This window comes from Camelina sativa, chromosome 6 (assembly GCF_030686135.1).
Source record: "Camelina sativa cultivar CO46 ecotype springtype chromosome 6, ASM3068613v1".
Taxonomy (NCBI): domain Eukaryota; kingdom Viridiplantae; phylum Streptophyta; class Magnoliopsida; order Brassicales; family Brassicaceae; genus Camelina; species Camelina sativa.
Genome location: NC_141885.1, coordinates 22,864,435 through 22,889,824, shown reverse-complemented (window position 1 = coordinate 22,889,824; position 25,390 = coordinate 22,864,435). Strand labels below are relative to the sequence as shown.

The following is a 25,390-nucleotide window of genomic DNA, read 5'->3' as shown; positions in this document are numbered from 1 at the left end:
AGAGTTTGTACATTAGAAATATATGGTTAATGTGTACGTACACATGAACAAACAAATTATTACTGCGTACGTATATGGAAATAGTAATACTAATATCTTCAGTTTTCTAATGACACGATTCAAAAATAAATTAAAGAAAAAAAAATTTCTATAATGAAATAGATCTTAATAGTTAGAGAAAAAGAGTTATAACTAAAAGTAGCCTCGAAGTAGCCATCCTCGACCAGTTCACATTGTTCGTATGTTGGTAGTGGTGTCGGTCGACATAACCCCTGAAACACGACCCGTAGTCGATTTCAAGCACCTCTCGGCCACTAAAACCTAACTCCACGACCAATACTCTTTCCCTAACGATTAAGCACATACCCAACGTATTCACAATGACAACAACCAGAAAAAAAAACCCATGGATTCTTCTCAATCCATCTTACCCATGACAAATCCACCCCAATCATCCCAAAACCCTAGATAAGCCTAGCACCAACCACTTACTTTGGATTAAGGACAAAATCTGAGGAAGGAGCAACACCTCACCACCAGCAGAGCTTCCCTCTCCTCCTCCACGCCATATCATCACCACTCTCCTTCAGAATTTGTTGGACCTTTCCACATAAACCATGTGATGGAGCATGAAGGGGAGAGCTGAGGAACCCAAAAAGAAAGAATGGAGCCTTAAAGATCATATATGTTTTTTTGAATGTTTATTTATAATTCTGAATGTTCGGAATGTTTGTACTATTTCTGAATAATTGTAATTATGAATGTTATATATAATCAACAGTATAATAACGTTTCTAATAATATTGTATATGTACGTACACAACATTAATGACTTGTGTACATACGCAGTTGCAAAGAATCGTACATCAAAACACAGTACTAGCAAAACAGAGTATTAGCAAAACACATCGTACATTGGTTATGTGACTAATTTTATTTATTTTATATTTTACCTTTTTACTACTGTAGCAAACAGATTTTATTCCATTTAGTCACAAAAAGGGGAACAATCCTAATTGACTTAACTAAAAACTTCATTTGGTTTGTTTGCTTGAAGGGTTTAGTTGTCCAAAATTATGAAAATGGCTAATACATGAAAAGCACTTTTGACTTTTACCTAAAGTGAATAAGAAACTCACTTCAGGGCTACTGCGTATAATTTACCCTAAAAACAAACCTACTTTTTGAAATATAATGTTCGTTTGTTTTTAATATTGAAATATTGAAATATAATATTTAATATGAGGACAGCAAATCTCCGTGGTAGTCTCACACCTCTCCATGCATAGATGGAAGCGCTTATCTGGACGATGCGTTGTATGATTGGTGCAGATAATCAGGACGTTGTTTTTCTTACCGACTGTTCTGACCTGCTGAAGATGGTGTATTCCCCTTCCGAGTGGCCAACCTTCAAGCCCTACTTAGAGGAGATTCAAGTTGACAGGGAGGAGTTCCGTTCTTTCTCATTAGCTTTGGTCCCCCACGTTCAGAATGGTAAAGCTGATAATCTGGCACGACGCGTTCGTTCCGTTTCGCATCCAGCTACCTATGTAAACAATGTTCCTTCCCATTAGCTCTTCTCATGTGATCTATTTTCTTGTTGTTAAAATATATATATATATATATATATATTTATTTAATTTAATCTCTAAGCATGTACTTGAATGGGGGTATTCAATAATATTATTAACACGTTTGATGGTCAAGTTGAATGGGGGTATTCAATAATATTATCAACCACAATTAATACAGGATGGTCAAGTTGCATCATGTAATTTAATCTACAACTACACCGAAAGTGAAATATAAACCGTAGTTGAGTTCCAAACAAAAATCTTTCAGCTACATCATCAATAAAATCTAAACCAACTAAAACACACATCATAAAGTGTAGTGTAGTGTAGTAGAGTGGGTAATCAAAGTCTTTGTTTGATAAGCGTTTTAGTGTAGTTTTCGCCATTCCATAGCATAACCAGCGTCTCTCTATGCACAGGAGCCAAGACTCTTCCCAGTGCGCATCTCTCAGACTTGCATCTACTGATCTTCACTATGCTTAGGAAGTGACTTCCTTCTTCCTCCTGCCACTCCAAAAAATTATCGACGATTATGACCAAAAATGTATCTTAATCTAGCTACAAAGAAGGTCGTATTACATATGGTGTTCCCTAGCTAATGATTAAAACTTCCTTAGGTTTTCTCTGTTATTACTTACCTCTGGGGCATCGAAGCCGCCTTCCTTTGCATCACACATGTCCAGAGATACCAGCCGAAGCATTGGAAACTGCGATAAAAATTAAGCAAAAAAATCTCCTGTCATATAAAAAGTTAAGCTATGGAGAGTGCCCTAAATTTACCTTCAAAGTAGCATCAAGAAGGAAGCTTTTTTGTATTCCAGAGCCCTTCAAAAAGAAAAAGAAAACAGGAATATGGAAACTGTTGATACTTGATAATGCTTGACACATCAAAGAGTTTTTCTAGTTCTAGCTGAGGGGGATGTGACATAGTACGAAAAAGAATGGATATATGAAAAAAGAGAACTCACGTTGTGGCGAAGCAAAAGGTCTTCGAGAGCAATGCAACCATAGAGAGAAGTGACACCATTCTCTGTTATACTTCCACATTCCTACCACCCAAACATGGTTAACGTAGTTATAAAAGTGAGTTACTGTTCTTCTAAAAGTTTCCGGTTAGTTCATCATGATACCTTAAGATACAAACCTCTAGATGAAGATAAATCATTCCCGGCCATCCACCTGAGATGATAGGTTGGCAATCTGATAGATATATATCAACACAAGAGGTGAAAAAAATTAAGAGATTATGAGGTTAGATGACTTGGTTCCCTAGAGAAGTATAGTTTGTACCTGAATTTAAGTGTAAACATCCTACTAATGAAAGCTCTGTCACGTTCGGACAGCTTTGTGTGAGAACAAATAAATCATCACTGGTCATCCAACGAGTTACCCTCTCAAGCCTTAATTTTCTCAGGCTCGGCATAGAGAACTTGAAACTTTGAATGGATATGTCACCAAAACAATAGGACAAAGCTAACTCTTGCAGGTGCTTCAGTGATGTCGGGATACTTGCCAAGGCAGAATCAGAGATTTCCTGTCAAACCAAAATTAAGTTAAAATGGGAAAAAGATCAGAGACTCACTATCTTTCAATAACACTCTTCAAAATTTAAAGAATCAGAACTACCTGAAAATAAAGGACGATAGACTCTAGCAAAGGACAAGCTGAAGAAAGAAGCTTTAAAGCATCTTCACCTAAGGAAGCACCCAAACCCACACTTATAGCTCGTAGGAACGAAACTGCAGGTCTCAAAGACTCAAGAGAGAAATAAGAAAACCCCCAACCAATCTCAAGCTCCTCCAATCCACTTCCCTTGCTTAAACTTTTAAAAACCTCATGAGCAGAAAACAACGGAGAGGAATAGTCAGTTCTCCCGTCACCCTGTAACTGAAGCAGATTTTTGCATCCCCTGGCTTTGAGGCTTTTTAGATTAGGATTTCTGCTAATTACACGAACAAGAGCCATCCGAGATATCTGTAAAAATCACCACGCGTTAGAGGGGCTGACGCATTATGGATTACTGAATCAGAGCATCACTTGAATGTGGCTAAGTCCTGTGGAAGTAAGATATGCCATAATAGTGAATGAATGACTGACCGTGGTATTTGAAATATCAAGTGCTTCCAAGGAAGAGCCGGGGAATTCACATAGCACACTGTCTGAAACTTTTGTATCCCTTAAGCAAAGACTCTTCATTTTCTGTGTCTGACTTATCAAGTTAAAAAGCGATGTCTCACTAATTCCTGAAAATGTAACACTAAGATTATGTAAGAGCCCATGATCTTTTACATTAAAGAGAGACTGAAATGGGAAAAAAAAAATACACACCCTCGCATTTACTCATGTGCAACATCTGAAGCTTGGGTGCTAATGAATTTGAATCCATATGCTCATTGGTCATAGAAATACTAGCGCATAGTGCCAAAATCGAATTCTCCGAAAAAGAGGTATAGCAAACTATGAGAGAGCATAAATACTTACACCTCTGTATAACATATGCTATACATGCATCTGAGAGTAGTGCACACCCTTTTATGTTCAGGTAACATAACGAATCACATAGTCTAGAGATGCTCTGTAGACCCATATCTGTAGCAATGCAAAATGGAGACATCAGCTACGAACACATAGTTAGCTACCTTTAAGTTAGTTAGAAGCAACAAGAAAAATAGTTGGGATCTGGATTGTCAAACAATTGGGAGTGTAGAAAGTAGCCAAAAACAAACAAAAAGACTAACCACATATATCACTTCTACCCTCCAGCGTTAGTCTTGTGATATTAGAGAGCGAACAATGACCTCGGCCAGAGTAAAACAACGATGCTTGAACCGGTATTATAGGAGCGATATCAACTGTTAAATCAACTTCAGTGAGCTGGCGAAAATTCTGGAGAAGTTCAAGCACTGTGAACACCTTGATGTTTAAGAGATAAGCAGCTCTCAGTTTTCTTAATGATGGGAATGACTTAGAGAAGCACTTGATCACAAATTTATAGTTAAGCCTCTGACACTTGGACATATCTATCTCTTTCAGCGATTCGAAAGACAAAATTGGTAAAGTTCCATAAGATAAATGTTCTCGATTTCCTTCATCGTCTTCAGGATTCTTTAGGAAACTTTTCAAACTCTTTCTCCACCTGAGACTTGAGAAATACGAGTTAGGAAGTACTGCCAGTAGCACACAGGCTTCATTTAACTGCCGGCATCCTGAGAGGTCCAATATCTGAATGAGGGAACAAAGGCGTAATTAGAAAGGACAACATAAAGCTTTCAAGGACTCAGCTATTCATCAGATTGAATCAAAGACATACAATGTCTAAATAATTGAAGACAGAACTTGGATTTATGTGTCTTCGTAATGAAAAAGTTGGATACTTTAGAAAAGCTTTTAATTATAAACCTGTACATAAGTGAACTTTATAAGATGCCCAACACAAATACTAATTCTAGCAAAACGTGAAATACAATTATTGACACAACTACATATATAGCTCAAATCAAGGAAGAAAATTCATTCAAGGGTAGATACCTCAGTGTATTTAGTCAGGCGAAGTCTAAGATCAGCAGGAGGGCCATCTGTTAGACTATCGACTAAGTATGTGGATGGGATTTTTATTAGTTTAATCACCAATTCCATGCTTTGATCAGCAAACTTTGAGAAACCATGAGACTTGCTTCTTTCTGAAATATGGAAACAAACTAACCTAAATGAATTTCTGCTATATCCTCAAGTTGGAGAAATATCACACACATCTTTTATAACATTACCTGCAATAAACCACAGTGGTAAGAGACTAAAACGGACCTACAATATAATTTACCAACAAACACGAAAAACTAAAGTGAGAACCATAGTTCCATAGAGCTAAACATATATATATATATATATATATATATATAGAATGCGCAAAATAAAATAAAAATCCAAAGAGAAATTATTAATATTCCAATTTGTCCTCAAGTACTTAAAAAGAAAAATCCCTAACAAGGTTGATAATTTACAGCACATGAGTTACACCATTTTTTAACCTCATCATATTGTTAAATCTATCTCTGCATAGGTGACAGACCTTCTAAACGTTACCTGTTCCATCAAGTTGATTGTGTTATCCTGCCTACTCTCCGAAAAGCCAGACATTCTTCTCTCGGCATCAAGCCAAAAAAGAAGTGCATCAGCAAGATGCATCTCACTGTCAGAGTTAAGTCAAAGGTGAGAATCTTAGGGTATGTTTGCACTGATAAGATAGAAAATGGGCACAAACACACCTGTGTACAGTCAGGTGAGGATGTTTAATGCAACAGATCAACAACTCATATGGAACACTTCCAAAATACTCATCAGATTTTACCAACATCTGCAGAAGACATAAGGATCCGTTATTAGCTACCAAATTGGAAGAAGTTAAGATCTTTTAGACATAAGATCATCATTTACTATCATACATCCTACATATCATTGAAAGGAGTACACAAGCGTACCCAACTAGGAAGGATAAATGGGAAGAGTGAGTGGTACATACGAAATTCTTTGCAAGATAGGCCGTACAGAGATCTGGCAAAAAATCTCCAGCTGTAAAGCATCACCAAAAGAATCATGATTTAGAAAAATATAACTAATTTAACAAACTATAAGAGATTTCTCGCAAGATTATTCTAACCATGCTCAAGACCAAAACTCCACATCTGAATAAGGTCAGACAAATCTAGTTTAGGTGATGCAGGATCATTCGATGATACCAACACTGAAATCCAGCTTTTGCATATAGAGAGAAGCCTCTCAACCCCAAAATAGAGTGCAGCCTATATTTCGCCACTCAAGAGTTTCAATAATTAAGCATGTTAAGATCAACGAAAGCAGATGATTGATACAAAAAAAAAAAAAAAACGAACCTCAAATAGAGGTAAGAAACTAGTGGATGTAACATCTATGGCGTAACCATACAAACACATGAGAAGGTTCAAGAACGTCTCTAGGTTCCAATCGACAGAGACATGATCGAGGCCTGATTCACTGTTACAAATTAAAAATCCAATTTCAATCATCTCTTTGATTGAAAACTAATACATACCTGAAGCTTCCGCTTAGAAGGCCTTGGAAGTACGATGATTCCTCAATAAGCCTACATAGAAAACGAAGCCAGAATCAATAAACAAAACCTAACCAACGCAAAATTGGGGGATGAGGAAGTAGTATATGATCACTTCCACTTGCCTAGTTCGATGAACTCGAATTTTTACACTTGCGTAAGCGGGTATCTCTGACAAATCCCAAGATGCAATTTCAGAAGCTGAGATTGAAATCACTTGACTCGGAGAAGAAGAAGACGCGTCTTGTTCATGTTGAAGACAATGATCCTTCTTCAGAACGAGGATTACGAATTCGTCGAGTGAGCTTAGTGCCATTGTTCTCTTCTCTGCAACAAACACGAATCTGTGAATTAAAAACTCAAAACTCCTCTCTGCTTTTAAAAACCTAAACAAATCATCACCAAATTTTTAATTACCGGAATAAACCGGACCATTTTCAACTAAACCGGAACCAAATTATTGGTTTAATGAATAAAAAAGCTCCGAACAAAGAGAGCCCTTCGTAGTTCCTCCTCCTACCTTCGATCGATCTGGAAAATAATTCAAACGTTGTTGATTGATCCGTGAGGTTTCGTTATCATCGGCTCAATATGCATCACTGGGTTCAAGCTTCTTCTTCCGATTTCAGCGGAACTCCTCCACAGCCGCGGAGGTGAGATTTTTTATCTTCTTCTCTATATACTTAGATTCGAGTTCAGCTGATTTTGTTGGTGTTCGTATCAGTGGGCATACAGCTGTCAATGTCGGGAAATCCATGGTGGTGGTCTTCGGAGGTCTCGTCGATAAGAAATTTCTCAATGACATAATTGTTTATGATATTGGTATTATCATCATCATCATCCTCCTCTCATCCCTTTGTTTTGGCTTCTCGATTGATTCTGTTTTTTTAGAAAGCTTAGCTTACTTACTCCCATTATTCTCGAAGGAAGATGCTTTTTTTTTTTTGTTATTATTGTGAGTTACTGTCTTTGATTGCTTTGCTTGTGATGAGTAGTGTTTTCTTGTAGTTTATCGATTGTTAGCTTGGTTGGGGTACTGCTCCAGCAAAGATGGTTTTTTTATCACTTAAGAATTAGCAAAACATACATGGATTAGGTGTTGTAGATGAAAAAGATTGATACTGTCTTACCAGTTTTGTTTGTTTTTGTTTAGTACTTCATATTCGTGTTCTCCTTTTTGAGTATTAGTGAAATTGGTTTCTTTATGATCTTTGAGTGTAGGTGGTTATACTTTTATATATATCAGTGTGTGGTTTTCCCATTAGCGTCGTTGATCATGTTAAGATTGGCTGTTCTTATGATTGTTTGTTCTTTATCCTGTCGACTAGAGAACAAACTTTGGTTTGAGCCAGAATGTACTGGCAGCGAGTCAGAAGAAGGACAAGTGGGTCCTACACCGCGTGCATTTCATGTTGCCATCACTATTGATTGCCATATGTTCATCTTTGGTGGACGTTCTGGTGGCAAGAGGTACCTCACTGGTATATTTTTTTAGTTATAGCGGCTTTACATTCTGTTTTTCACTGACCTTAAATTGCTTGTTTTCTATAAATCAAATTCAGGTTGGGAGACTTTTGGGTTCTAGATACAGGTATGTATGTACTGTCGTGTAAGACTTGCCTGTGAATTTTTAATACTATGCTTTGACACTTCTATGATATTCTTATTCATGATGGCATTTGCTACAGATATATGGCAGTGGTCTGAGCTGACTAGCTTTGGTGACTTACCTACACCTCGTGATTTTGCTGCCGCTGCTGCTATTGGGAACCAAAAAATTGTTTTGTTAGTATCAAACTTTAGACGTCTGTCATTAGGTATATTTTTTAATCTTGCTGCCTGCATAGCTAAATCTAAGATCGTTGGCAGGTGTGGCGGCTGGGATGGCAAAAAGTGGTTGTCAGATGTATATGTTATGGATACAAGTAAATCTTCATTTCTCTCTTCTAGTTTCAGTTTTGCAATAAACTCTATTATTTGCTAATAATGCTTACTTTCTTGGTATTCCATCAGTGTCCCTTGAATGGATGGAGCTTTCAGTTTCGGGTTCATTGCCACCTCCTAGATGTGGCCACACGGCCACCATGGTTGAGAAACGGTTACTTGTTTTCGGTGGCCGAGGTAGACTACACCAAAAATTTGCAGATTCTCTCTGTCCTTAATTGTGTTGAGATGTTTGGTATATTTTTACTCAAGTTTCTTCCCCTTTATTCTACTGAACACCGAAACTAATAAGTGTGATTTCTCAAGAAACAGAATCCTGAATGTTAATTTTCTATTCCGCCTTTCATTCTTCAAACAATGTTATAGGATGTTGATGTGTTTGATTTCCCCATCGCTGGCAATTGTCAACTTGATTGTTAATGAAGTTTCCTGACTGAGTGTATTGATGGTATATGTATTGTAGAAACTCTTTCCAACCTTAATGGATGGGTCATGATCACAGTTTGTTTGGCTAGAGTCGGTAAAAACAAAGCTGAGAGTATGGTTTGTAATATGGTTAATTGGTTATCTTTTCAGGAGGTGGTGGCCCAATCATGGGTGATTTGTGGGCTTTGAAGGGTCTGATAGATGAAGGTTCATCCTTGATTTCTTAAATATTCATTGAAACTAATAGGCTGTCTCTTAGTTTGTCTTATTTTATGTTTATTGATCATAATGTGGTTTACCTTTGTTGTGGAAGAAAGAGCGTGAAACCCCTGGATGGACCCAACTCAAGCTTCCTGGTCAAGCACCATCATCTCGATGTGGTCATACAGTTACATCTGGAGGGCATTATGTATGTCATTTCAGCTCATATTTGCTCCTTGTTATCTATGTCTGTAATGAAGATGTTAATCATTTTTTTTTTTTGGTTTTGGGATGGATGCGTTCGTGACCTACATCACTCACATCATTAATTTTATTTATGCAGCTTCTGTTATTTGGAGGACATGGAACTGGTGGATGGCTGAGTCGTTATGATGTCTATTATAATGACACTATAATTTTGGACAGAGGTAGATTTTAGCTCACTCGTCCCATTAATCACGAAAATTTCTCAAAGCCACCTAAAATCTACCTAATTTTTTTTACAATAGTAAAATCTACTAAGATGATTAACTGTGATGTATTTTATTATTTTTCTTCTGTGTAGTTATTATATGCTTTGTTATTGTTTCTGCTAAAGTTTTATTCTCACATTCCAGTAACCGCTCAGTGGAAGCGCTTACCAATAAGCAATGAGCCTCCTCCTCCTCGAGCTTACCATACCATGACTTGTATTGGGGCTCGTCATCTTCTAATTGGTGGTTTTGATGGAAAATTGACCTTCGGTGATCTCTGGTGGTTGGTGCCCGAAGGTATTTTATTCTTCTTTGTACTGATGTTTTACCTCCCAAAGCTTGCCACCTTAGGTATCATTCTGTTTACACGGATCATCAATATTATTTTTGGATAGATTTTATATATTAAAATAGTATCGATAGACGAACCAATCATGGTGTTGGTCATAAATTATAGGCAATTAGATCCATATCAGTTTCTAGCATGCTTTTTTTTATTTATCAAAGTTTTTTTGGCAAGTTATGAAGTTTTATTCATCTGTTTAAATTTTAGTGAACTCTGAAAATGTTCTTATTGTGTTCGATAAAGACCTAATTCAAAACTTCTACGTTTCCAGCACAACTTCACCCTATTCTTTTTTGCTTTTGTCAGATGATCCGATAGCCAATAGGTCATCTGTACCTCAAGTTAAAAATCCTCCTGAAATCAAGGAGTCAGAGAGAGAATTGGATAAGGTACACTGGAGTTCCTACATATCATTTTATGTGTTTCTTGCCAATGCAGAAATTAGCTTTTCAGCTTGTTTAAACAATTGAGAGTCTGATCACCGCAGGAAAGGGGACAAGAGGGATTCAGTATTGTTGATTTGCAAAAGAAAATGGGAATATCTGTTTCATCAGGGCTGCGTTTTCAAATTCCCGAGGAGTCAGAAGATCAAGAATTTGTTGAATTAGGATCAAGATTAATCGAGGGAGATGTAGTTGATGATCGGGTCTTCATGATTGAGGTGATCTTTCCTTTCTCATTTTCAGGATGACGGATGTATGATTGTCTTATCCTGTACTAAAATGCTTCTCAATGAAAAGATGGCAGCTCAAGCACTTCGGCAGCATTGGAAAGAGTCCACTCCAATAACTTTACAACTAAAAGAGCTTGGTTCCTTACTTCGAGATTATCAGCGACTGGTTACGCGAAAACACATGTGAGTTCTTTCTTATCCTTGCCAATTATTTTGGATTTGGTTCTTGTTTACTTGGATTATCTTTGTATGTCGATTCAGATGGTTCTTCCCCTGGAATCACCACATGAAAGTAAAATGATTTAGATAAGTCCTATGAGTGTTTAGGAGTGACATATCATCGTTGTTTCTTGAATATGCCCTTGAGACTTATTAATCCAGTGAAATTATTGATACTGATTCATTTTTTAAGGTTGTGAAATTCTCGCGATAACTAGAAAGTATTGTTTTGTACCCCTTCTGAAAACTATTACATGCTATGAAATTTTGTTTTTTCTTCTTCCTTTCCTTCACACATATTTGTTTCTCATGGCGGGTGTGTCTCAGAGCACAGAACAGCTTAACATCTACTGACTTTGGCCTCCCCGGAACGAAGACCTTTACGTTTTATCATATCAAAAGTTCGTCCGAGGTAAATACCGTGTGATTTTCTCCTGTTATTAGCTCTAATGAACGTTTGAAACCAATCAATCAATGTGTTGCATCATCATAGTGACCCTTATATACGAATTTAACCTTACATCACATCGTGCTCTGAGCCTTTATTGTCTATTTTTAAGTTGATTTTCGCATATGTACTCTTTATCTCTACTTTTGTTAGTTTTCACTGTCATGTTACCACTGTGATGCATATCAGCATTGACTATATGCATTACTCTTATCTCTTCCTTAGTTTCGTCTACAACTTTTATGCATCTTAACAAACACGTCAGGTTCATTATTTTCACATGCGTTCTGACACGTTTAATTCGATTGCTACTCTCAGTTGCGGATTAATGATATCCCGAAATTGCTGGAAGAATACAAAACCCTTCTAACCTGATTGAGGAGCCGCAACAAAACTCACTAGGAGCAAAATCATCTTTAGGTATGAATTTCTTAAAGCCCTGAGGCAAACTTTTTTTCTTTTCCATTACATTCTTTTACATGCTTTCTCACTTTTATAGAGGAATTTAAATACATACATGATGCCAAAACCTCAAACAGGCAAACAGGTTTCCATGTAAAAGGTAAAATCCATTATCGCAAGGACCCAACAGTCTGGTTGATCTCATCCAGCTTCTTCACCCTTACTCTTTCACTTTCAGCCAGTAGCTGCCAAGAAGATCACCGAGATTACGATCAGTATTTCAAGTGCAATCCTTATAGCTAAAAGTCTTAGAGAATCAGATCTGTGATTGATTTACCTCCATTAAGATTGAAACAAGGTGAGCTTTCTCTTTGTTCTTTTCGTCGAAAGCCTCCAGTACCTCTTTGTATTCCTTCTCCTGTCATATATTTATCATCTGGTGTGACTATTGATGAACATAAAAGAGTTGTAGAGGTAAAAAGAAGCAGGATTGTTAATAAAGACTTATATAAAACCTTCTTCTGGCAGCTCTGAGACAAAGATTTGATATCCCGATTTGCCATTTCAATTTTCTTTCTTACCATCCCCACTTCCTTCCTCATTGGATCTCCCATGATTTCTAGCCCCTTTGGGACAATGTTGGTATTGTTAAATATGGATATATGATTACAAAGAAAGTGAGTAGCGTTCATATGCATTTTTGAAGAGTATGTTTTCGATTAGTGTTAATAGCTTATGTTGAAGAGTATTGTTTCTATTGATGTTAATAGCTTGTTGGACTTACTTCTAATGTCTGGGTCAAGCTTCTTGTGGCTTCCTCTGCAAACCCAAGTCGCTGTTGAATCTTGTCCTTAACTGCCATCTTCTTCCTCTCAATCTCTTCTTCTCGGGCTTGAAACTTTCGCCATATCTCTTCTTCTTGGTGCTCGTCCATTGGTAGCTTACTTTTGGTCGAAGTTGTAGCTACTGAGTTGTTCGTATTCATGTTCTTGTTGTTCCTTTGGTCGGTTTATCTTGTCTTCTCCAAACACTTCAACCCTATTTATCTACTTGCAGTGTTTTTGTTTTCTTTCTTTTTATGGGCTTTTGCTTTTGCTTCAACCTTCTTAAAGGAGATTGCTTTGCCGTGACACCATTCCAAACCAAAGCAAATCCCGCCAAATGAAAAGTGAAGAAAAAGGTTCTTCTTAAATTCCTTAAAGAATAGTAGGCACTTGGTTGAGGACATTAAAGGATCGGACTGGGCTGTATTCACCAACTTGGGTGGGATTTTATAACTCTTAACCAATTGCACGAACAAACTAATTCTAAGCTATGTCAATGAATTAATGATGCTGTTATTGGTTCGAATTTGTCTGTTTCATACGAGAAACTTGAATGAAATGAAGGAAAACATTGTTTCCAATTAATCTCTGACTACTGTTTACGATTGCAGTTCAGATTCTTAATCAATATGGTAAGACAATAAGAAAAAATAGAGGTAAAACTTTACCTATGAGACTTAGAATAGATATAATAGCTTAAGCAGCAAAGTTTCCTGTCTGCTAAGACCTTAATGTTTTTCCTATCTTCTAAAACAACTCGAACTCGAGATGATCTCCGATGGCTTTACATTCAAGATACGTATTATTTCCCTCAGGAGAAGTCGCTTCCGTTGCACCATTGTCATAGATATCTGGCAGCTCAGGCGGTATGGCACATCGGATGAGAGCCCAATTCAAACCTTCAAAGAAGGGATGTCTTTTGATCTCTGCAGATCCTTTCACTGACCCGAGACGACTCTCTGGATCCTTCACCAGCAGCCTTCTGATCAACTCCTTTGCCTGGAAGCTCACGAGAGGGCTGTCAGGAAACTTGAGGCTCTGGTATACAACATTAGACAGTGTCTCCTCATTGTCATAACCTTTGAAAGGCGTCTTCCCATATAAAAGCTCATAGAGAAGAACCCCGAATGTCCACCAGTCTACTGCAGCACCATGCCCTTCTCCTTTGATGATCTCTGGGGCCAAGTACTCGTGCGTTCCCACAAACGAATTTGATCTTGCTTCGGTTGGTTCAGCCACAAGCTGAGGCAATGACCTGAACTGCTGGGTCAAAAGATCAGGCCTTTTCGTTTTTCTTGGTTTTGAGTTTCTAGCTTCGGTTGATAAGAGCCTAGGACTGAAACATGGGACCCGACACGATGGCTCAATACATAGAGGTTGTATGCAATTAGAAGTGTTGTATGGACCCGACATCCTTGCGGGATCTTTCTCAGGTGGAGAAGTTGATCTGAGTAGAGTCGGGTTCACTGCACATCTGAGTGAGAGGTCAAAATCTGTAAGCATGATGTGACCATCTTCTCGGACGAGAATGTTCTCTGGTTTCAAATCTCGGTATATAACACCAAGCATGTGTAAGTACTCCAGCGCAAGGAGGATTTCTGCTACATAGAACCTGTGAACAATATCATCAGTTTCACTGTATATTACCAATGAATTTGCTAATTAGAGAAAGACTTTGTGAGCAGTACAAATTCATAAACAACAATGTGAAGTGTAATCTTACCTAGCTGCGGGTTCGGAGAAACACCTGCTGAGCTGTTTCTGCCTCAGGACATGAAGATCACCACCAGGACAATACTCCATCACCAGACACGACAAATTATCTGAAGTAAATTGCGCATACAAGGTAGGCAGAAAAGGATGGTCCAACATTTTAAGGATTGCCCGTTCTGCCTGTGCCCTTGGTGTCTTTTTCCTTCGGGCCAAGAACTCATTGTCCATGACTTTTATGGCAAACAGGCAGTTTGTACCAACTAGCTCGGCAAGATAGACTGTTCCGATATCTCCACAACCAAGCTTTTTCAAAAGGTTGAAATGTCTGAGTCCTAAAGAGCCGTATTGCAACTTCACATGCTTAATTGCTTCCCATCTCACATCCATAGACATATGAGGTTTATTTCCACAGCTAAACCTGCTCAGATTGCTCTCCTCACTCATGCTTGTGCTGCTGCTATAATCCCCTAGGCTATTCTTTGAGCTCAACGAGAATTCAAACGTTTCACTAGAAGTTGGATTCTCTCTTATCTGTTCATCTGCATCACCTTTTCCACTGTAATTTCTTGGAGAGGCTTCTTGTTTCATGACAATGACAGCTTCACCGCTATCACTAACCTCACAAGAATCAGAAGAATCCTTGTTGGGCTCTTTATTACACTTCACAATGCGAATGAGACGCGGGCTTGCGAGTAATTCTTGATCTGCTTCTATACTGACATCTTTTGAGAAAGATCTCAAATCGTTTGAGCATTTCTCAGTGCTATTAGTATTTATGGGCAGGTGGTTTTCAATGCTGGTTCTCTTTACCGCACAGTGGCATTTCTGGCACAAAACTTGACTTGTACTAGGCTCTTCTACTAAGGAAGTATCAACTTTCTCGACCATTTTCGTAGCAGAAGCTACAGCGATTCTTAACTTCCTTTTAACCAAAATCCTCCTTTTCGGCCGCGATTTGGGACGAGGGATATTTTTTGTTACCTTGCTTACCAATTTTCTGCTCTCGGTTCCTACACTAGGTGCATTACCAAAATTTCCTTTTAGCTCTGAGATCAGAACTGTTGGCTCACTTTTCAGTCTTGCTGATGAGAGGATGCTCTTGTCTAGCTCTTCAGCATAAACTTTGCTGCCAGGACACGAAGGTAGCGAGGTAACATGTTTGTCTATTTCCACCAAACTATCTTCAATAACAACATGAGGAGGATATGAAGCATTTTCTTCTATCTGTAACTCATAATCTCCACTACCAGAACTAAGAGAAGATCCAGTTTTGTTGGATTTCTGCAATAACGAAGTTTCCAACATTTGACATCCCACTGTCTTTAATCCTGATCTGTTTCCATTTACAGGGAGAAGTATTTCAGCCTGAGATGGTTCAGATATGGAGTTAGAAGGCTCAAACCGCTGAGGTACACTCTGGGAGGAGCTAGGTATATCGTCTACCGGCGTCAAAGATATTTCAACCAAGCTTTTACCCTTGTCCACAGGAATCCCAGACCTGCCAGCAGATTCATTCAAAACTTGTCTATAAAGACTCTTTTTTCTGTCTGCTTCAGAAACCCTCGGAGATGCAGCTGCAGATTTTGATAACCGTTTCTGGGCAGCCATTTCTGATGCCTTGGAGATGCAAAGATCTCTCAGAGCCTGCTTCAGTGATATTGAATCAGAGGGGCCAACTCTTGGTGATCGAGGCGTTCCCATGGGAAAGGGCTTTTTCATAGCGCCTTTTCTTGAAGGGCTTGTGCTCCTGCTTGTACCAGCACTTGTGCACCTGCTTGTACCAGCACTTGCGCTCGTCTCAAGATGATGGAAAGAAGAGCCCATCACTCTTCGAGGTGATGGTTTTATAGTTATAGACTGGAAAAGCTGATCAATGTCATACTCCATAGAACCTTGGTACCCTGACTTCAATGCAGGACGCTGCTCTATATCGTTACTTGATCCCAAAGGTGGCATACAATATCTGCTAGAATGTTTGGCCAACCTGACCACATCCTTCTCCTCAACAATTTCACAAGGACCCACGAATGATCCCATGGCAATAACTTACTTTACAACAGTGGACAGATCCTCATGCCGATATCATTCCAAGACTTCAGACACAAAGAGTGAGAAATTTAAACCGTTGCTACTTAAACCACGACTTTGTTTTGGAAAGACCGTGAGAGACTCATCTTCCTTGGTTCATCTTAAAGATCCGAGTACAACACCCTGCAACAATCACATCCCCTGTATTTAATGAGAAACAGGCTATATGGACTATCAAAGAGCAGAATAAAGGAAAGTAGAAAAGAAGATGTAACAGAGACTTGAAATGATGATCAAAGTAAGGAGTTTAAAAAGGATATGAACAGTGAAAAGTCATTATAGTTAAGTCTTATAGACTCAACTCAAATGATGAACCCTACACAAGTACAGATAGACACTTTTAATTAACAAAAAGAACACATTTTTGTAGGGAAGCCCAAACTTTTTAATAGAAAGAAACTCATCAAAACCACAAGCCAGGTTCAAGACACTTCAGCTAATGAAAAAAATAAGCAAAATACTAACCAAACCCAACAAGAGAAAAGCAAATCAAACCCCATCAAATGTGAAATCAAAGCAAGAAGTTCTAGCACTCTCGATCCCAGATCTCATAAAGCTAACATATTGATAAGACCACTAGCTTAAACGAAGAAGATCCAACTTTAAAAAAAAAAACATATCGAAGCTGTCAAATCATCAGGAGACTTGTAAGTGATTCACATCAAATCCAAAAAGATTGAAAGCTTAATCCCACTGGACATTACACAAGCTCAGTGTCCAGAAACAATAGATGCAGAAAAAAAGAAACTTGAAATCCCGCTGAAGATGGTCCCCAAATCTCATCAAAAGCAACAAACAAAGATCGAAAAATGCAGAAGCAAGAGAACAGAGGCGTACCAAATAACAACATTAGGAGGCAAAACCAGGTTCTAGAGTTCTAGAGCTCATAGAGACTCCCCAAAAGAACCCTAAAGAGCCTAAAGGTCTGAGCTTTGAAGAGAATCCACAGAGCTAGAGATAGAAAGAGAGAGAGAGTGAGGAGAAAAAAAAAAAATCTTTAAATTTGTCGGGGATTTTGGTGTTTAGTGTAAATGGTAAAGTTGAAATGTGAAGAGTAGGGTAGGCCCTCTCCTAAAAGCATATATTTGCGGGTCTCTTTGTCAAAATATACTAAAAATGTTACGTCCAAATTCACATCATTACATTTCTTTCTTTCTCTTTTTTTTCTTTTCGTCTTCATTACATTTCACATCAATCTGTTCTTTTTACCGTATTATCAAATAATTATTTTCTTAGTTTCTATGGTCTTCGTTGAGAGTATAGTACTAAAAAAATATCTTGTGATAAGGTAAGAGAAGTAATGGCATGTGGCAAAATGCGAATCTTGGATTTAAGTGTTTGTGTCTTCTTCTTCGTTCTCGAATGTGACACCAAAAAAAAACAAGAATATATATTTTTTTTTTTTGGTAAGGAAAAAACAAGAATATTTAGTAGGCCTAAAGGATCGTTATCTAAGCCTATAGCCCAAAACGAATATGATACAGTAAAGTTCTAAATGTTACTATGGCACCAAAGAATTACTACATTTGATGATGAGCTGAATGAGGAAATAACAGTGAGAATGGCTAGTGTTTAAGGGTTGTTGAGTCATTCCCAAAAAGAAACAAAAAGGATACTCGATATAACAAGTTACACACACACACACACACACACCATAAGACAAAAAGGAGCCACAACCCTTTTAACATAAGCTAAATAACCGTTCAAATGATGGCTTAAACACAAACCAAAGCAATAGTACAAGGAACCTAAAAACATCGAAATCACTCCATAAGCAGAAATTTTCTTACTTTCAGATTAAGGAGAAACTCCTGCGTTTGCAAACTTTGCCATGAAATTAAATTTCTTGATACTCAATTTCATCTCCTGAACAAGCAATGCTTTCCATTCGTCGATTAGCTCTTTTCTTCTTTCAGCTCCAACGTTTTCCAAATTCTGACGCAGCAACTTTTGCTGATACTTACTACAGTTTTTATAAAATGTATCTGCCTCAAGTATCTCCAGCAGAACACCCACCTCACCCACACCATCTTCTTTACTCTTATCTTTCTCACCATTTTTAGCTAAACTTTGAAACGATATCACAGACTCGAGTGTATCCTCCATAACACCTAACTCATCCGCACCATCCTCTTCAATCATCTCTTGCTCACCATTATCATCAATCTCGTTACTCACCTGCTCTTGCTCAGCACAAGGCACATCCTTATCCTCTTGCTCAGCACAAGGCACATCTTCATCCTCTTGCTCAGCACAAGGCACATCCTTATCCTTTTGCTCAGCACAAGGCACATCCTTATCCTCTTGCTCAGCACAAGGCACGTCCTTACTCAGAACAAGAAACCAAGATCAATAATTCATTAAGCATTAGTAAAATACAAGTTTTAAGCATTAGAAACAGAACAAATACACTCACCTTGGCTTGGTCCAATTTCCCTTTCTCACCATTATCAATTTCTACACTCACCCGCTCTTGCTCCGCACAAGGCATATTCTCTTGCTCCCCAGAAGGAACATCCTTATTCAAAACAAGATCATTAAAAGTCATTACACATTAGTAACACAACTTAATTTTCTAAATCATGTTCTGAGATAGTAGCAAAGGAGATTGGTGGTAGAAACAGAACGAACACACACTCACCTTAGCTTGGTCCATATCCTCACTAGAAACAGCATCTTCAGTTTCACTTTTGGCCCAAATCATCATTGACAATTTGAAGATTTCATCATCATCAGTATCAGTAAAAGAAACATCTTTCCCATCGTTAGATCTCTCCTGATTGTCTATAAACTTTCTCTTCAACCTCTTCACCTTATCGATGAACTGCTTCTTCGAAAAGTTCGCTTCTACATTATCTTTTATATAAAGGTACAACGCAGCCCAGTCGGATCCGTAACTCGATTTCGTTTCGATTTCATAGTCCACAATACCCTATTTCACACAAACACAAAACAGTAAAACAAAAGAAGAGTATAAAGTAGTAGACACAACCTGAGCCAACAGAGAGAGTTTACTAACCCCGAGAATGACAAGCTCATCGTTTTTAGACCAGTTCATCTTTGAAGCAGAGGAAGGTTTCAATGTAGTAGTTGTCGTCGTCGTCTTTAGTTGCTTTCTCGTCCTGTGCATCGCCTCGACGTCATCGTCACGTTTCCTCGTGAGGGAGTCATCCGAGCTGGAGTTGCTATGATCACCAAATCTCTTCGTAGCAACCATTCTTGATCGATGAACAAAGATCGAAACTTTGGGTGTAAGAAAACTAAAAACCCTAGCTTTTTCTCAAACTGAGAATTGCGTCTCTCTATCTCTCTATTTAAAACCCCTCATCAGAGACGAAGGCAAAGCACAAAACTTTTTCTTTATTGTTCGGCGACGATTGATGTTCTCCAGGCGTAGGAGAAGTCGGAGAGTCCAAAACGTATAATGACTAAACTACCCTTTACCCGTTCCCAAATCACAAGCAAACCCTTGAAAATTCAATTTGAGATTGTGTCCTTCTTGAGGTCTCATGACATAAACGATCGAGAACATTTTGCTCTGGTCTTTGATTAGTTGGCTAAGATATGTTCAGGTTTTAGTAAACTTTGACAACAACAACAACAACAAAAAAAGAAAAAAAAAAAGGTTTTATGCCTAACCTCAAAGATTACAAAGTTTTTGGAATCGTTTAGTCTACAAAAATTCAATAATATTATAACCATAATTACAATGCTAAGATATATATTGATCTTTATTATACATTCACACAAGGGAGTGTGGACAGCTATACAAAAAGAAGTTGGAGGATCAGAGAGAGTCTTGGTTAAAGAGGTTATAACCTGAAATGAGGGAACTGAAAGCAAAGGCAAGGAAGGCCAAGAAGGACATAGCAATTGAGGCACTCGCCATCTCTGTGAATTGGTCTTTTCCCCAGTTTGAAACCCAATCATCAACGCGAGTCACTGCTGCTGTTGATGCAGACATAAGCAGATATGCCAGTACCTGATAGCACAACACCAAAAAAAAAAAAGCAACTACGCTTCTTCAGAACACAAACCTTTCATATTCATAATTCGATCTGCGTTTATGTATGCTTTTTAAATGTATTGCAGTAGACTTAAGGGAGCTTGGGGATTTTTACAAAAAAATAAGCTTAGGAGATTTCAAACAAATACGGCAGTCATTTTCACCATGTTTTCCTTAACTCTAAGATAAATCCTATTCCACATATGTTATATGTTAACACAGCTTTCAGAACAAAAGTTGATATGAGTGTAACAATATTGGACTTTGACCACAAAGTGTTCTTCTTTGACTCACAGGAGACAAGGTCAAACCAGCTGAAAGTGCAAGTCAAAACAAGTCTTCTCAGTTCTCATCACCGAAGTGCAACTAAGTTGATCATAAAAGAACGAAAGTAACAAAAGAATACCATAGAGAGTATACAAGATAAGGCACTTTAGAATGGCGAGTAAGAGTAAGTTGATGACTTGCCTGATCTATGATGAACTCAAACAGAGGTCGAAGGTGGTGGCTAATCAAGTGATTCTCTTTGACCAGATGGTACGCTAAGTCACATGCCTGGAAACTAGCATAAATAAAAGCAACCACGTTCACAGACAGACAAAACCTGCCACCAGATACCAGAAGGTAACACATAGATATCAGTATAGTCTCAAAATCAAATCATAATAGTTCAACCAAAACATAAGACTTGGATCACACAAACTGCTTATCAAATACCAAACACTAGTGATTCAGCTTGAACATTTTAAACCCCTAAACCCTAAAACTAAACCATGAACCTAGATTCAAGAAACATCACCATCTAAACAAGAGAAGAAGCACAAACACAAAAAGAATCATACCTGTACTCCTTGTAACGATCAAAAGAATCACCACTCCAACCTTGAGTTCTATCAGCAGCCATGATTGAGAAGGAAATCAAAGCCAACACAACCTCACTTAACCGAAACCCTAAAGCTGAATACTTTACAACCTCTTCCCTCCTAGACCTTCTCAAGATAGCCGAAACAGCTCCAGATCGTTGCCCACTACTTCTCCCAGAACCAACCCTCGCACTCTTCCTCGTCGTCACCGTAGGAGGAACCACTTCTTTAACAGAGCGATTGTGATTGTGATTGTGAACCACCACAATCGGAGATGGGGTCTCCTCAATCTTCAAATGATTTTGGTTTCTCCTACTCTCGGGTTTACATTTCTCATCTTCCTTCTCCGATTCACTGGAATGATCAAGAGAATGTGGCGGCGATGGAGACGAAGAGAAGTGACCAGTGGAGTTATCGAAAGCTACTATAGCCATTGAAGTATCAGACGGAGGTGGAGATTTCACCGTGGAAATTGAAGACGGAGACATCGACGGTGTCGTCTTAGTCGGAGATCTCATCGGAAAAAAACAAACCTTTGAAAACGAGTTTGAGGATTTAAACAAAACACAAAATCGAATTTAGGAAAAAAGCGTGAAATTAAAGCGAAAAAGGAACAAAACAAAAGTGGAAAAGTCATTATGAGAATCAAACAAAGCAAGAAAGACTTTGCAAGATTCTGTCTTTTTGCCCCTTATGGTTTTGGTCTTTTTAGTATATTGCCCCATTAGTTTTTAATTTTGATAATTCGTACCTACAGTTTTCGGATTATACTGTTTTGTAGTTTTGTTTTTCAATATTCTGCCCCTAAATTTTTGACTTTTCTATTTGTGCCCCTTGGTTTTTACTCTAGCTAATAAATGGCTTGGTCGGAATTTGATTTAATGTTAGCTTCGTATAAAATGTGCGCGCAAGGGATACATCGTTATAAAGACTAATCATTAATCTCATACATCATTATAATGAAAATAGTGTTGAATATATTTTGATCTATTTACTTCAAAAATGTGAATCAGGTAGAAGAAGAGAAAACACAGAACGCCATGCTTGGTCAGTGATATGAACATTGTCCCAAAAGAAGAATGATTTTGGATCTTTGCAAAGAGTGAACAACTTTTCACCATGTATGCCTACATCTCCACAAGATTTGCCTCGTTCTGTTGGACAACATGCCTTCAATGGTTCCGGAAATCTCGAAACTCCTGCCCAAATTAAAACATTCGTATACACACCTCATTAGCATATCAAGTTGTGTTTGGACTTTGTATAGAGATCTAGACGATGCTACTCTATCATCCGTAATAACTCGTATGTTTTTATAATAAAAAAATAAGGTACCTAGAACTCCTTTGTTCTTGAATATGGTCACAAAAGCATTGTAGAGATCAAACACGAGGAAACTGTTATCATTACTGTTAATCTTCTTATCGTTTAGTTTGATCAGTCCTTCACGGAGAAGACTGTTGTGAAGGTACGTCGAGGTGTCATTGGTGTCACAGCCCCCTTTAGGAGTGGCAAGCTTTGGCAAACATTTCTGCGGTGGGGATAAAGCCACCAAAACCTTTCTTACTCCTAAATCCTTAATTCTCTTCACATCCAACAAAATCTGTTTCACAACTCTCCTTATGAGTGCTGGACGACCCTGCCATGCACATTTTATATTTTGTAGATGGACTCTTAGAAAAAATAGTCAACAAAATAGTTTAAATTTTTAAATATTTTGTAGATAGACTCTTAGAAAAAAATAGTCAACAAAATAGTTTAAATTCCTAACTATACTTTAAACTCCAAAAGCTCAACTTTGAATGTAAGATCCTAAATCATAGCATATATTGTCTGATTTGACCACCAATCAATTGAAAAAGAGACGATTTTTATACCTGTTCGGAACCGTTGCGTCTGTTGTAAGTAAGGTAGTCATTGCCTACGATGCTGAAAAAAGCGACGGAGGAGTTGAGTTCGGCCGATGAATAAACTTTTCTCCGGATGAGTTGTTCTAACGAATCGATCTGCACACTTGCGTTAGGAACTGTTTTGAAAATTGTGTCAAAGACGCCGGCTCCACCGAATGCGAAATTCATTCCTCTTTTGACTGCATGTCTCGGTCGTCCGAATCTGCCCCATTTGTATGCACACGGCGTTCGAAGTCCAATATACTTGGCTACATGTATATAATATGAGTCCAAAGTAAATAATTACTGATAATATATGCTTTTCTACGCAAATAAATAATAACGCGGTTTTATTTCTGTGTTCATGTCTACGAATTCAAAAATGTAGATTAAAAACACATATGTAATATTTTTTGCAAATAGCTAATGATTTTGCATTTTGTGCGAGTAAAAACGTTAAAATTAAAAATTATGTTTCATGTAGTAAATATTTAGAAACAAACTATAATGAACTTGATTACGAATACAATTTAACCGCTATAAATTAATATTTCAATAAATCACTACATTTCGTCAGTTCCAGATTGATTTTTCGGACTAATTAATATATCAATAAATAAAAACTATAGGACTTAATTACGCACATTATAGTCAGTTCAAACTATAATCAAACACGCAACCACAATCACAGGTGTAGTTTGGTATGTGATTTTTATTGGCAAAAAAAGAACTTCATACCGAGATAATCAGTGGAGACACGACCATCGGTGAACCGACCAGTAGGCCTTCCCGGGAAAGTGATTCCGTTGGGAAACTTCCACGAGGAAGTGATCATAGCAGGTGTGTTTCCGGTGTCAGCGAACGAGTCTCCGAACACAAACAACGTTTTAGGTTTGAAACCAAAAATGCCACCTTCTCGTGGCTTCAGGCTAGATGGAGAAATTGAACCTCTCACCTTGTAATCTAGAACGATTAAGAAACAACAACAAATATGAATTAAACTAATATACAGATTAATTAAGCAGATCAAGAAGAAGAAAGTAAAAGCTATATATATATTATATATATATATGTGTGTACCTGATAGAAGAATCAGACACAAGAAAAGAAACCAAGGAGTGAGTTTAGATATGTTCATCATGATTGTCAAAATTGTTTTGTTTATGCATGGAATAGGTATGAAACTGCTTGAACGTATATATAGGTAATCGAGGAGATAGCCAGTTTGCGTGTGAGTCTTATTAGATTTTTATTTTGGCTTACGGTTTAACAATTTTAGCCGTTTCCATGCATTGAATAAATTGTGTTTCTTAAAGAAACATATTGTGTGTCACCGTTTCACGTTGTAGATATTTTTCCTTATTAATTTCTTGCCATTTTTATTGAAGATTTTTTTTTTTGTTTCTTAGCACAAGTTTTAAGTTTGGTTTATGAAATATGCAATATATTGTACTAGATATTTTTATTGTTCTGAAGATTTTGTTCAAACATTTCTAACTATCACCTAATATGAACAAACCAAAAAAAGTAATATTTCCTCTATTATTTGACAAAAAGAAACATAAACTTTTTGTTCATTTGTATGACTTTCCTTCATCCAATTAAAACTCTTAAATTATAAATATGTTTTGCTAAGATTAATATGAAATATATTTGAAGTATTAATTTGTATCTAGTTTTTTGTTTATGTGAGTCTTCCTGATCAAGTGGTGATTTAAAGATAAAAATGCTTTTAGACATTTCATGTTATTTGGACCCAATGTAAACAGAAAGGGAATAATTGTTTGACGAGAAGTAGTTAATTTGTATTATTAGTCATCTTTATTTGATAAAAATGATGAAAAAAATGAAATACATATTTTGTGTAGAGTATAATTATTCAACTAGTTGAGAACTCTAACTATCCATCTACTAAAACTTTCGAAGTGTGTTTTGATTTCTTTTTAATTAATTATATAACTTGACCTTTTGTTTTATACAGCTCAAAATATTTGAAAATAAATATATTAGCATAGAATTTCTAGTTGAACAACATATTTCGGACTGATCCAAAATACTGAAAAGGAAAAAAACATGCATAAAAAGTTAAAAAACGAATTATCGAAAGATTTGTAAAACACCGACCACATGGTATATTCCCGAATACTCCAAAATCCTAGGTCATGTTCTTGTCTACCTAGATCCCAAAACTTACGTACCTTCGGAAACCTCTACC

The 25,390-nt window shown here is 37.4% G+C and overlaps 7 protein-coding genes across 54 annotated transcripts; 1 reads left to right on the top strand and 6 right to left on the bottom strand.

The window, feature by feature from the left end:
- Positions 1 to 1,712: 1,712 nt before the first annotated feature.
- On the bottom strand, positions 1,713 to 7,034 carry LOC104792413 (BTB/POZ domain-containing protein FBL11). Of its 40 annotated transcripts, none has more exons than XR_015559363.1 (19): positions 6,786 to 7,034; positions 6,643 to 6,693; positions 6,464 to 6,584; positions 6,232 to 6,373; positions 6,094 to 6,143; positions 5,840 to 5,928; positions 5,658 to 5,763; positions 5,342 to 5,378; positions 5,103 to 5,254; positions 4,313 to 4,796; positions 3,903 to 4,163; positions 3,672 to 3,817; positions 3,201 to 3,548; positions 2,865 to 3,108; positions 2,705 to 2,774; positions 2,543 to 2,623; positions 2,355 to 2,399; positions 2,213 to 2,310; positions 1,713 to 2,078 (listed from the first exon to the last, which is right to left on the bottom strand). XR_015559363.1 is itself a non-coding variant. In XM_010518552.3 (19 exons), exons 1-19 carry the CDS (start codon positions 6,974 to 6,976, stop codon positions 2,054 to 2,056), a joined length of 2,727 nt encoding a protein of 908 aa, XP_010516854.2. In that variant the 5' UTR covers positions 6,977 to 7,034; the 3' UTR covers positions 1,713 to 2,053. The 40 variants fall into 40 exon arrangements, 22 of the variants coding, with proteins under 22 accessions (XP_010516854.2, XP_010516852.2, XP_087309846.1 ...); XR_769069.3 differs by having other exon boundaries at positions 2,213 to 2,281; XR_015559364.1 differs by having other exon boundaries at positions 2,213 to 2,281; positions 6,464 to 6,576; positions 6,786 to 7,026.
- A 97-nt stretch (positions 7,035 to 7,131) lies between these two features.
- On the top strand, positions 7,132 to 12,319 carry LOC104792411 (protein GLUTELIN PRECURSOR ACCUMULATION 3). Of its 7 annotated transcripts, none has more exons than XR_015559361.1 (18): positions 7,132 to 7,313; positions 7,385 to 7,482; positions 7,989 to 8,130; positions 8,223 to 8,251; positions 8,349 to 8,445; positions 8,530 to 8,585; positions 8,674 to 8,781; positions 9,181 to 9,237; positions 9,344 to 9,439; positions 9,575 to 9,659; positions 9,849 to 10,001; positions 10,357 to 10,439; positions 10,538 to 10,711; positions 10,791 to 10,906; positions 11,270 to 11,354; positions 11,709 to 11,810; positions 11,930 to 11,952; positions 12,031 to 12,319. XR_015559361.1 is itself a non-coding variant. In XM_010518546.3 (17 exons), exons 1-16 carry the CDS (start codon positions 7,252 to 7,254, stop codon positions 11,763 to 11,765), a joined length of 1,494 nt encoding a protein of 497 aa, XP_010516848.2. In that variant the 5' UTR covers positions 7,155 to 7,251; the 3' UTR covers positions 11,766 to 11,810; positions 11,930 to 12,319. The 7 variants fall into 7 exon arrangements, 2 of the variants coding, with proteins under 2 accessions (XP_010516848.2, XP_087309834.1); XR_015559362.1 differs by having other exon boundaries at positions 11,890 to 11,952; XR_769067.3 differs by having other exon boundaries at positions 7,155 to 7,313; positions 9,348 to 9,439.
- Positions 11,790 to 12,865, bottom strand: LOC104792412 (uncharacterized). 3 transcript variants are annotated; one of them, XM_010518548.3, is made up of 4 exons: positions 12,577 to 12,865; positions 12,308 to 12,418; positions 12,130 to 12,210; positions 11,790 to 12,037 (listed from the first exon to the last, which is right to left on the bottom strand). In XM_010518548.3, exons 1-4 carry the CDS (start codon positions 12,775 to 12,777, stop codon positions 11,963 to 11,965), a joined length of 468 nt encoding a protein of 155 aa, XP_010516850.1. In that variant the 5' UTR covers positions 12,778 to 12,865; the 3' UTR covers positions 11,790 to 11,962. The 3 variants fall into 3 exon arrangements, with proteins under 3 accessions (XP_010516850.1, XP_087309836.1, XP_087309835.1); XM_087453710.1 differs by having other exon boundaries at positions 12,130 to 12,418; positions 12,577 to 12,854; XM_087453709.1 differs by having other exon boundaries at positions 11,928 to 12,418; positions 12,577 to 12,853.
- Positions 12,866 to 13,170: 305 nt separating this feature from the next.
- Positions 13,171 to 17,598, bottom strand: LOC104792410 (serine/threonine-protein kinase KIPK2-like). The gene is made up of 3 exons (XM_087453706.1): positions 17,255 to 17,598; positions 14,340 to 16,540; positions 13,171 to 14,228 (listed from the first exon to the last, which is right to left on the bottom strand). The coding sequence occupies exons 2-3, from the start codon at positions 16,364 to 16,366 to the stop codon at positions 13,364 to 13,366; spliced, it is 2,892 nt and encodes a 963-aa protein (XP_087309832.1). The 5' UTR covers positions 16,367 to 16,540; positions 17,255 to 17,598; the 3' UTR covers positions 13,171 to 13,363.
- A 388-nt stretch (positions 17,599 to 17,986) lies between these two features.
- On the bottom strand, positions 17,987 to 19,947 carry LOC104792409 (GLABROUS1 enhancer-binding protein-like 3). The gene is made up of 4 exons (XM_010518544.3): positions 19,437 to 19,947; positions 19,059 to 19,349; positions 18,834 to 18,935; positions 17,987 to 18,742 (listed from the first exon to the last, which is right to left on the bottom strand). Exons 1-4 carry the CDS (start codon positions 19,632 to 19,634, stop codon positions 18,215 to 18,217), a joined length of 1,119 nt encoding a protein of 372 aa, XP_010516846.1. The 5' UTR covers positions 19,635 to 19,947; the 3' UTR covers positions 17,987 to 18,214.
- Positions 19,948 to 20,030: 83 nt separating this feature from the next.
- LOC104792408 (CASP-like protein 4A3) lies at positions 20,031 to 21,942 on the bottom strand. Its single transcript, XM_010518543.3, has 3 exons — positions 21,266 to 21,942; positions 20,892 to 21,027; positions 20,031 to 20,399 (listed from the first exon to the last, which is right to left on the bottom strand). Exons 1-3 carry the CDS (start codon positions 21,802 to 21,804, stop codon positions 20,205 to 20,207), a joined length of 870 nt encoding a protein of 289 aa, XP_010516845.2. The 5' UTR covers positions 21,805 to 21,942; the 3' UTR covers positions 20,031 to 20,204.
- Positions 21,943 to 22,158: 216 nt separating this feature from the next.
- Positions 22,159 to 24,400, bottom strand: LOC104699264 (GDSL esterase/lipase At2g36325-like). Its single transcript, XM_010414595.3, has 5 exons — positions 24,256 to 24,400; positions 23,914 to 24,138; positions 23,164 to 23,444; positions 22,622 to 22,925; positions 22,159 to 22,485 (listed from the first exon to the last, which is right to left on the bottom strand). The coding sequence occupies exons 1-5, from the start codon at positions 24,314 to 24,316 to the stop codon at positions 22,283 to 22,285; spliced, it is 1,074 nt and encodes a 357-aa protein (XP_010412897.2). The 5' UTR covers positions 24,317 to 24,400; the 3' UTR covers positions 22,159 to 22,282.
- Between the last annotated feature and the right edge of the window lie 990 nt (positions 24,401 to 25,390).